Source organism: Anguilla rostrata, chromosome 6 (assembly GCF_018555375.3).
Source record: "Anguilla rostrata isolate EN2019 chromosome 6, ASM1855537v3, whole genome shotgun sequence".
Classification (NCBI taxonomy): domain Eukaryota; kingdom Metazoa; phylum Chordata; class Actinopteri; order Anguilliformes; family Anguillidae; genus Anguilla; species Anguilla rostrata.
Genome location: NC_057938.1, coordinates 12,204,763 through 12,216,139, shown reverse-complemented (window position 1 = coordinate 12,216,139; position 11,377 = coordinate 12,204,763). Strand labels below are relative to the sequence as shown.

At 36.9% G+C, this 11,377-nt stretch overlaps 1 protein-coding gene across 1 annotated transcript; it reads right to left on the bottom strand.

Moving 5' to 3' along the window:
* Window positions 1-6,882: 6,882 nt before the first annotated feature.
* LOC135257940 (uncharacterized) lies at window positions 6,883-9,079 on the bottom strand. The gene is made up of 3 exons (XM_064341159.1): window positions 8,975-9,079; window positions 8,414-8,761; window positions 6,883-7,274 (listed from the first exon to the last, which is right to left on the bottom strand). Exons 1-3 carry the CDS (start codon window positions 9,015-9,017, stop codon window positions 6,883-6,885), a joined length of 783 nt encoding a protein of 260 aa, XP_064197229.1. The 5' UTR covers window positions 9,018-9,079.
* Window positions 9,080-11,377: the final 2,298 nt, after the last annotated feature.

Here is an 11,377-nt window from a genome sequence, read left to right as displayed (position 1 = left end):
TTTTTATTTTGCATTCCAGCAGCTTTGCAGTGCTGTCAGTGTGGGTGGCTGATTCACCCTGACTGCTGGTGCACAATGAGATGCAGACAATCCCACCGACTGAACCCTCGCTCCTTGGGTGATATTATATTACCCTGTGGGGCTGTGGGCCTGTCATTTTTCTTCCAGCTTATGAAGGATATCAGTGCGCTTAAAGCTCATGGTTAAGCTGGATGGGCTGGGCCTTTTAACTATAGATGTGCCTTTGGCTAAAAATGCTTCTATTGAAATATTAGTCGACCACTGAAACATTTAAAATCATATACTGTAACAGTGGATGTATCATTCATTCTGATGTAGGATAATGGGCTTTTAGCTTTGCTGTATCTAATAAAATATTCAGCAGGAAGAGCATGCATATTATGAAATATAATTTAAATTCCTTAATTATACCTGTTTTTGGTATTTTGTATTTTTATAGTGAACATAGCTTCAGAACATCAATGTTCTGTAAACTGGCTTGCTTAGCTAATGAAGGTTGCATTTTTTTAATTGTAAAGGGCTTGCTAGGGCTTGGGCTATGATGCACCATCAACAGCCGTTCTACGTTTGTTGGCTGTATTGTTTGTTTCTTATTTCTGCTTATTTATGTGTTAATGTTGCACTCTGGTGTGAGAACACAGAAACACTCACTCATCATTACTAAGTTTTCATTTCACTTTTTTCTTCCTTATTGTCTCATGGAAAAGTCCCTACGGAATTTTTTTTAATTGGTTTTGTTCTCTCCAGATAAGATTATCTGTGAAGGCATTCAGTTGAATTTTGAGTAGGCTAATGCTTAAATTTTTACTTCTGGATTTGGTCATTGTCAGAAACTCAAATATATATTTAGTGTTCATGAACAGACAAATAGCATCAGTGTAAATATGATCAATATTTATTTTCAACGACCGTTTGTGGTTTGGTTTTAAAATGATGCATTCGAAAGATGTGGTTCCACCACCATTCTCCTTCCCTGTCGACCAGGTAGCTGTTCATCAACCCTACTTACTCAGTTCAGAGATTCCTGTATGTTCCCCTTTGTACTCAGTGTTTTTGTAATGGAGCTGAATGCTTCATCATCACTGTGGACCTCAGTGCACAGTGATACACAGCAGAGTCAGACAGCTGCACCTTCTGTATTGTTAAAGGTACGCTGCTCGAGGTTTTGTTGAGATGAGCATCAAATCTCTCCTTGAACTCTGGAGCAGTGTCTTTTGATCCATATACATATCTTCTCAGCATATACTTAGGAAATGCATTTGGATACTGTATGTACCAGAAGAGATATGGTGATGTATCACTTGTGCTATAATTACAGCCAAGTTTCACTGAGTGTCCGTCTAAAGCAAACACATCTCCTGCGGATTGAGTCACTGCGTCTTCAGCTCTGCATTCTGTAAAAACAAAGATATATCTGTTCCACAAAGCATGCATCAAACAAAACAAATGTAAAAAAAAGTTTTAAAAAAACAATGCAAATGGTTAAATCATACCTAAGCAATATGCACAAATGATAAGTATAATATTTCTCCCAATATCCATAACTACACTCCAGGTCATAAGTTATGTATATATTTATCATCTATCTAATGGTTTAAAAAGAAAGAAATCTGTAAATAATGTGGCATGCAGCTGTGAATGTCTCACTGTGGACTCCTCTTGCTTTAGTCCCACATACTCCTGTGTCAGACTGTAAGGGGAGGTGCTCATATGAGTTTTGAGCCAAAGTTTGCATTGCTCTACTGCCACTCACTGGACAAATATACAGTATAGCTTTTAACTGAAATGCTTTCCCTTCGTATTATTCAGGGACTGAGTAACATAAGAAGCACAAGTTTAATGACCATACAACCCATCAAATGTCATCAGTATGGAGCTCCTGTCAGTAATCAATGCTATGAACTGAATATGTGTGTGTTTCTTAGAGATGTAATATTAGTAACATGCTGTAAGATGGGGCAATATAGTTTATTTCTGATTATGACATAATAATTCAGTTTCAAATGTTCAGTTAGGTGGCAAATTCATCATCATTTGTTATTCATCATATCCAGGGGTCTTTAATGACTTTAATGACTTAAAATCTCATTTGACTCTCTCTCTCTCTCTCTCTCTCTCATAAGACGAAGTGTGGTATTCAGTAATTGAGGGGAGAATACTGACATCTTGTGGGTACTACAGTGCAGAGTCCAAATGAATTAGTGCTTTTTTTCACTGCACTCCAGTGAGTGAGGCTGATGAGAGGCATATCTGAGTGTTTTGGGTGGCTGATGAAATCGAAATTCTGTAGAATGGATTTACACTTAGCCTACATTTTTATATTTATATTAATATTTCATATTTATATTTTAAAATTACATTTATATTGAATGTTTATGTTTATATTTAAAATGTACATTTAATATTTTAATTTACATTAACATTTAACATGTATATTTTTATATCATATTTTTCAGTCTTGCTTTAATGAAGAACACTGCTCTTGGAATACTGATTGCAATGTTTTAGACAAATTTCTCTGTTTTACAAATTGTAGTGCACTTTTTACATTGGGCAATGCTGAATTTGGAAAAACTGAGCAACATTTTACAAACGTCACCCAAGGTCCTCCTCTCTGACTCCCTCTGTGTAGTTTTAATAGGAAACTCCTCCCACTCATTGATTTTTTTTATAGCTCCTCCTCTGACTACAAAACACTATTTAGCATCATAATCCACTGTTTCCACAGAAAGAAAAAAATTGATAGCACATTTAATGCATGTAAAAAAGTTAGGTCTATGTCTGTCAGCTGTAATTAGTATTCTGTACTGGCAGACAGTGAACAAACATCAAATGCTGTATTTATTCGCAAAAAAGTTAGACTTCTGTCTGTCACCTGCGTCTTCATCATGGACAGCTGTAGCTTTCATAACATATAACTCGGGTTAACATTTTATGGAGATCAATGGGCCCATACAGATGGATTATTTGAAATGGTTTATCCTTCCATTCACTGATTCATGTTCATGCCATGGTAATAACTGTCCCCACAGCCCCCTAAAAACATGTTAAACAAACCCCCCCCCCCCCCCCCCATATCAGCCAGACAGACAGGAGTGTGTGTTTTTGTTAACACAAATGATGTATTTATAAAAAATGCAATATGCTAGAACATTTAAAACGGGGGTTTTTGTACAGAGTTTACATGTTTCCTGTCACTGTGGGCTGCAGGGCACAGTAGTACAGAGCAGAGTCTGTCACTTCAGCAGAGGAGATCTCCAGAACTACTGTTTTGTTCTTTTTATCATGTTTAGCAGTGAACCGCTTGTCTGTCTTTGGCTCAGTAATGACGAGGATGAGGAATTCTGGTTTGGATCCAGGGTGCTGGCGATACCAGTGTAGACTGTTTACAGCTACACTGCTAACAACTGAGTAGTTGCATGATAGAGTAATTCCACTGTCAACCAAAACATGCTCTTCTTTAGATGTGGAAGTAATTGTATCCTGTCCAATGCTGTCACCTGGGGACAAAATTGTATGTGTTGTTTAGCTTATAACTTACAATAATATAACAAATTAAAGGCACCAGATATCAGTCCCAGAAATGTATTTTCATATTCAGTTTTAATATTGCGTTTTTCAAATCTTAAAACCATATGTCTGAATGACATAAACACACCACTGATGTGAAATAAATTTGGCCACTTACCGATCATTGTTGAAAATAGAAGAAACAAATAATACGGTATCATGATAACTGTCTTCAATAAACACTGCCGTTAAGCACAACTAGAGCAGAATAAGTCCCCCACTCAGACGCCCTCTGCATTGTTTTCACAGGAAACTCCTCATGAATTGACTATTTAGCTCCTCCTCCTTTGGGTACAATTGCCTTTAAATCAAATTTATTGGTTGGAAATGGTTCAAATAAAGACTGATAAGGATTCGAAAAGCAAGCTTAATGTAACTGAACTCAGACACACAGACACACACACACACACACACACACTCCTCTTGTTTAAAGTTGATGGTTGGTTCACTTTCAATCTTTGTGACAAATGCATGGATCAGACATTAAAATGAATCGTATTGTCATTATTTTTACACAACAAAACGTATTACATTCAGTCCAAAAAGTTTACAGGTGCATTGGACTGGGACCAAATATGTAGATAGCATATCGAGAGGCATTTCCTCTTGAGGCTTAGTTTAACATCTTGTTGGTTTTGATTAAAAGCACCTTCAAAGTTGTGGAATCCTAGCAGGTTTTTGTATTAGAGTTGGCATTAATATATCACTGTGAGCCACAGTGCACAATAATAAAATGCAGTGTCTTCCGGAATTAATTTAGAAATTGTCAAAATTGTTTTGCCACTGATTTTGCCAGCAGTTGCTTCAAACCGCTGTTTGGCAAAGTTTGATGTGCCAGTGTGGTCCCCAGTGTGCAGTATATACTGAAGAGCAGTAGAATAAATAATAGCCTGACGGGCTGGTGCTGAAGGTACATTCCATGAAGACGTGTTGTTCTTCCGTCTTGTTTATTAATTTGACTTCTCCCGAGGAAATGCCTAAAAGTAAAACAGTTAACACCAGGCCCGAAAAAAACTGCATCTTCTTGTGAGGTGAACATTCAGGTTATTAGAGGAGAGAGAAACTGGGGCAGAATATGTGCCTTTCTCTGTGAAAATATGTGGGAGGAGCAACAGTGACCTGATGAGAGTGCAAAAGAACTACTACTGAATGTGTCATTTATAAATAAGCCTGGCTTTTTGCCACAGGAAACAGGCCTATTTTCTAATGTCATGGAGCAATCACAGCAAAATTACATTTAAACTACATTTAGGTTGACAGGTGCTCACATGAGCTTTGAACCAACGGTTTGTGTTGTAATACTGTCACTCACTGAACAAACACACTATATAGCCTTTTAACTAAAATGCATTGCCGTCATATTATTATGGGATCTATCAACATAAAAAATGTAATTAAAACATACAGTCCATGAAATATCAACCATATGAGGCTTATCTCAGTAATCAATACAATGAATTGAACAAGTACATGATTAAGTCACATACCAGTAACAATGAACAGGCACATGCTGAAAAGTGGAGCAATGAAAGGAAGACTGTTTAAAGGACAAAATAAACTGAAATATATTTTTTATTATGATTGTATCATAATAATGCTGTTTTAAATGTTCAATTATATAACTAATTTGTTATTCATTATTCATCATATTCAAGCATATGTAATCATTTTATCCAAACACATTTGACAACTCTCTCTAAGATCAGACGTGGTCACTGTTTAGTCTTTAATGGCAACTTCTTGGTGACTTGAGTGCTCTGACACGACAAGAAGCAGAGTAATTGAGCAAAAAATGTGACCTAGTAAAACAGTGACATCTTGTGGGAAACTGAAGACACTACAGTACAGAGTTCAAATGAAGCACTGTTTTTGGCTGGACCGCAACAGCGGGGCCAGCCATACAAATGCGAATGTCTGTGACTGAGTGAGTGATGGAGTTACACCATTGGTCGGCCGGATGAAGTGTGCGAGGTCCAGCCATATACTAGGTTTTGACCTGGTCTTGTTTCCCCAGTAACTAACACTCTGGTGAGTAAAGCTGATAGGAAGCACATCGAAGTGCTTTGAGTGGCTGACAAATACAAAATCAAATTCAAAAACTGTTTCAAAATGCTGTTATAATGCCACATAACACATGTCTATACTAATGTTTTAAGTTTAAAACTAATTATTACTTGAGTTATGGTAGAAGAAATGGGAAAGATTCCATTTTCAGTATGAAAATATAGATAACCAGAATCTCAGTGATATCAGAATGCTTTAATATGTTTTTTACTGATAAGTCTGGCACTGCATTCACTTGGGTTAAATAGACAAGTACGCTAACCCACAACCTCGTGAATATCTCATAAACCATTGGTCACACAGTACTACAGGAGAGTTAGCATAGCGGGTCTGCAAAGTTCAGCTATAGGACTCATCACACTCTCATGGCAATCTTGAATTTCTAGAAACAGGATCAAGATACAATGTACTATTTGGGCAACACTGGTTTATATTGTCTGTTTTATCTTAATTTTTCAACCAGTTATAAATTTCATGAATTATATTATTATGGGAGCATTGTATTAGGCAAGTTGTTAATTACACATACATACTCCCACACACACACACAAGCACACACACAAACTCATATACACACATACAATAATATTTAACTAAATGGATACAATATTTTATGCATAGATTTATTGATTTATTGAAGTGAAGTTTTGAGACAGTTTTGACAAATTGATTGTTTTTCCTCTGTTCTAATCAAATTCAGGGAGCCAAGTCCCTCATTTTATCAAAGTATCTCTAGCTACATTTATTTGTGTCAGATACATTTATTTGTGAACCAATAATTCAATTTGTTACTACAAGAATCTCATTTTATTTGTGGAATGTTCATGGTATTTATTTATTCATTCATTTATTTATTTTTCAGATAATCATACCACATAAGTGTTGATTATAAGTAACTTATGACACCACAGTTCATGAGTTCATTTCTAATTCAACTGTTAGCATTCTGCTACAGTTCATCTGCAATAGTGTTAAATATGACATGAAAAATAAATTACTTATAGAAATACTGTAAGCACATATAATAATACAAACACATCACCCAGAGGTTCAAGTCACAAAACTGGGTTTTGTCTTAAAATTGTCAGAATAGAGTTTGATAAATGAATATCTAGTGAATATAAAACTTGAAACACTCAAAGCGGAGAGGTAAAATTTGAACAGTGTTTCTATGCTTGCCATTTAGGTAAATGCAGTGTGGATGGGCTGAATTGCAAATTTGCATCATTATGCCTTCATACATTGTAATGTTCTTATGTTGCAACTGGTTTCAAGTGCTGTCAGGTTTTTGTCCAGAGATGATGTGTTTCCTGCCACTGTGGGCTGCAGGGCACAGTAGTACAGAGCAGAGTCTGTCACTTCAGCAGAGGAGATCTCCAGATCCACACGGCTGTTCTCAAGTTTAACATTAAATCGTCCATCTTTCTTCGTCTCACTCCCATGAACATCTCCAATGAGGATGAGGAATTCTGGTTTGGATGTGTTATATTGACGATACCAGTGCAGATACTTTGTAAGGCCTGCAGTGCCAGTGTATGTGCATGACAGTGAAACATTGCTATCCTCCATGGCATGTACTGTGTCCTTTAGTGGAATTATTGAATCTTGAAAACTATCACCTGCAAAAAATTCACAAACAGTGCACAATAATTCACACATACATACATAATATGGTTCAAGTATTCTAGTTCAAGTACAATAAAATAAAACCTCTCCCCAACATTGTGAAAATACAGGTTTGTATTCAGATTTATGAAATACTTGGTAGGCTATGAGTTAAAGTTAAATGACTTTGATACATAACTTTTATTTATACAGTATATACAGTACAGTACAGTCTATTTAAACTTAGCAGCATGATGTTTCAAACAACCAGCCCAAATGATAAGTGAATGTGGGATGTTACTTACCCACCATTGTTGAAAACAGAAGTAATAGACAGTGCAGCATCATGATGAATGTTAGAAAGAAACACTGACTTCAAGCACAGCTACAAGAGATTAAGTCCTTCACTCTGACTCCCTCTGCAAACTTGTATCAGGAACCACCCCTCACTCTCTAACTTGGTAGCTCCTCCTCTGGATACAAAAACACTATTGAGCATCATAATCCAGTTTCCACAGAAAAAGATTTTTTTTTTAAACAAAACACGACAGCACATATTGAGTATGAAAAGGGAGACTTCTGTCTGTCAGTTGTGTTTCCATCATGGAAAGAGCATCCATATCTGATAGTTAAGGAAAATCAGGTTCACGTGGTAGATCACTGGGCCCATACAGATGTCTTGGATCAAAGCTGCTTTCTGCTTGTGCTATTTGGGAATTAACACTTTAGTAACACAATGTTTGAAAGAATGAAATTCCAACTGAAACAATTGAACCCATATTTTATTTCTTCAGAGAGGAAACTTTGAAACACAGAGATTAAATGTATTCCCATTACAGAATTTTCTAAATTAAATCCTTTGAATGATTCATTTCTTTATTCCATTGTAGCAACTGAATGCACACACACCAATTTAAAAAGTAATTAAACAAATCCCCCCTTTTGACATATTCATATAGACAGGAGTGGGTGCACAGCAAAATGTTCATTGTTAAATCAACTTTTACAGAGTACATGTGGTCCTGCTCTGGTCCAGTTGAATTGACACTGGACATTTTACCATGAGCTTTGGTTACATAAGCGGCCATTTTGCAGAAAATAATAATATAAGAAGAAATATGTGATGACATTTAAAATTAAATTATATTTCTTTGTTTCTGTCTTGTCTCAGGCAGTGTCAGGTTTATGTACAGCATAAATGGATTTCCTGTCACTGTGGGCTGCAGGGCACAGTAGTACAGAGCAGAGTCTGCCACTTCAGCAGAAGAGATCTCCAGATGCACACGGCTATTCTCTTTGTCAGGTTTAGCAGAAAACCTCCCATTTTTATTTTCTTTGCTTACAACAAGGACGAGGAATTCAGGTTTAGAGTTGGGGAACTGGCGATACCAATGCAGACTGTATGCAGTGCCAGTGTAGTTGCATGACAGAGTAACTTTGCTGCCCTCCAAAGATTTCACTGCATTAGTTACTGGTGTAATTGCATCCCCCAAACTGCCTCCTGCAGAAATAATGGGTTGAAATTCATTCAGTATGACTGCTTATATTTCACATTTATTGCCAATACAATAGAATGAAAATATTAATATACAGTATAGTTAGCTCAATGAGCTATTCCAGGTAATAACAATAGCAAATTTGGATTTAATTGGATTTGGAATTTATTTGGAAAAGATTATCGTACCAGACATAAGAAATTAAGCATGTTACTTACCCACCATTGTTGAAAATATAAGAGACAAACACTGCAAAATCATGATAGCTTTCAGGAAGAAAAAAACTCAGACTTTAAGCACAACTAGAACAAAATACATCATCCACTCCCGCTGCATAGTTTTAACAGGAATCCCCTCCCACTTGTTGAATATTAAGCTCCTCCTTTGGAGTTCAAAAAAATTATAAATGGGTCGAGAATAGCAGTGATAATTATTACATAATAATTAAATAAGAATGTATGAAACTTTGTATTTATATAGCACCTTTCCAGATGCTCAAAGTGCTTTACAGTGATGAGGGGGAACTCTCCACATCCACAGCCAATGTGTAGCACTCTCCTGGGCGATGCACAGCAGCCATTTTGCACCAGAACAATCACCATACATCAGCTATGGGGAGGGAGAGAACATTTTTTGGCCAAATAAAGCAGCGAATGATTAGGAAGCAGGATGAGAGAGCCAGGATGGGACTTTAGCTAGGACACTGGGAACTTATTATTATTATTATTATTATTACTATTATTATTATTATTATCATCATCATCATCATCATCAGAAACACAGAAATCCAGACAATTCCTAAATGCAGGCACAAGAGGCAAGAAGCCAAGTTAACACGCTATGTGTGTCAGTGTTCATTTAAAATTACAAAATGTCTGGAAAAATCTAGGTTGTTAAAAATGACTTCTTTATGTATTTTGATGCTGAGATGTGGGTCATGTAAGCGGTCTCATTACAGGCCCCTGGAGGACTCTATTTCCCAGAGTATCCTGCGTATATGTGATCTGTTACTTTACCCCTTCTGTCTTGCAGCTAATTTTTATTTCATATTGAGAGAAATCCCTTCAGCAGAAAGACCAGATACATAAATGGCTTTAAAAGCAATATGATACATAGATTCTATTAAAAGACAAATGTATGCCAATGCCTTTGAAATGCCATGACCAGGGCTTAGGCAAGGAGGTTTCCTATGAGCGAAACAGAATCAACATGTGGGCCTCAGAGACAGTAGTAGGGCAGAGTCAGACAGCACAGCTGCAGCTATCTCATATAAAGGTCTTGTTAACCTTTCATGATCTGCTGTATCTTCCTTATTGCATTCCATGGGCATTAAAGTTACTGAGATGAGCTGTGGTGATTTATTCTCCTGCTGGATGTACCAGAAGAGACGAGGAGTACTGTCAGTAGTTTCATATTGACAGTACAGTGATGCTTTCTCCATTTCCATCAGGTATAAGGAGTGATTTTGATGGATGGATTCACCTTGTGTGTTGCCTAAAAAACATAAACATAATAACATAGCTGTACAAAATAAGTATTGTACTTTACTGAACCCGTGTTTAGCAGTTGTCTACGACCATGAAATGCACTTTTTTGTACGTCGCTTTGGATAAAAGCGTCTGCCAAATGAATGTAATGTAATGTATTGAGTTAATCAGCTGTTCATCTTCCGTGTGATAAGGGATGGAGAATCTCCCTTCCAGCTCAGAGATGTTATTGCGTAGGTGAATATAACTTTCACCCGGACTGAGAGGTGAGTGGAGGCATTATCACTTTCAAAGGTTGTCTGTTCTTCACAAAAGGGGCCCCTTCTGTGTTCGAGAGATGGGGTTTAAGACATATAGCCTCATAGTGCTAAATTGTTTAGGACCAATGTGTATTTCATTGTTCCAGTAAAGTTTTACTGTTACAATCTCCCAAGTAGTTACCCTTACATGTAGAATGTTGCATTAAGATTGAACCCTTTTGCGATTTGATGGAATACAAATTCTTAGTATTATCACATTTCATCAGTTATAGTCTAGAGCTGGATCACTGGCAAGCTTTGTGAAAAACGAATGCAGAAATTATACCCAAGAGAAAAAAATCTCATCATCATTATTTTTACACCACAAAGTGTATTACATTCAGTACAAACAAGTCACAGGTGCATTGGACTGGGACCAAATATGTAGATAACACGTTGAGAGGCATTTCCTGTTGAGGCTTCAACATCTTGTTGTTTCTGATTAAAAACAGCTTCAAAGTTGTGGAATCCTAGCAGGTTTTTGTATGAGAGTTGGCATTAATATATCACTGTGAGCTGCACCAGTGCGCAGTAATAAAATGCAGTGTCTTCTGGAATTAATTTTGAAATAGTCAAAATAGTTTTGCCACTGGATTTGTCAGCGGTTGCATCAAATCGTCCTTGGGCAAAGTTTGACGTGTGAGATCTGTACCCCCTGAGCAGTATATACTGAAGGGCTGACCCTGGGTACTGACGGTACCAGTAGAAGTAGTATTCGTTCGAGCTGCTTGTGCTAAAGATGCATTCCATTGAGACTTGTTCTTCTTCTCTCCTGCTTAGTAATTTGACTTCTCCAGTGGACATGCCTAGAAGTAATACATACAGAAATAAAAAT

Bases quoted from the DNA above. Each gene is read 5' to 3' on its own strand.
- LOC135257940 (XM_064341159.1), bottom strand. From the start codon at position 9,017: ATGATTTTGCAGTGTTTGTCTCTTATATTTTCAACAATGGTGG. The intron at 8,762-8,974 runs GTAAGTAACATG...TTATTTCTGCAG, and splicing joins TATATTTTCAACAATGGTGG to GAGGCAGTTTGGGGGATGCA. The intron at 7,275-8,413 runs AAAGAAATATAA...AATTTTTTGCAG, and splicing joins GCCTGAGACAAGACAGAAAC to GTGATAGTTTTCAAGATTCA.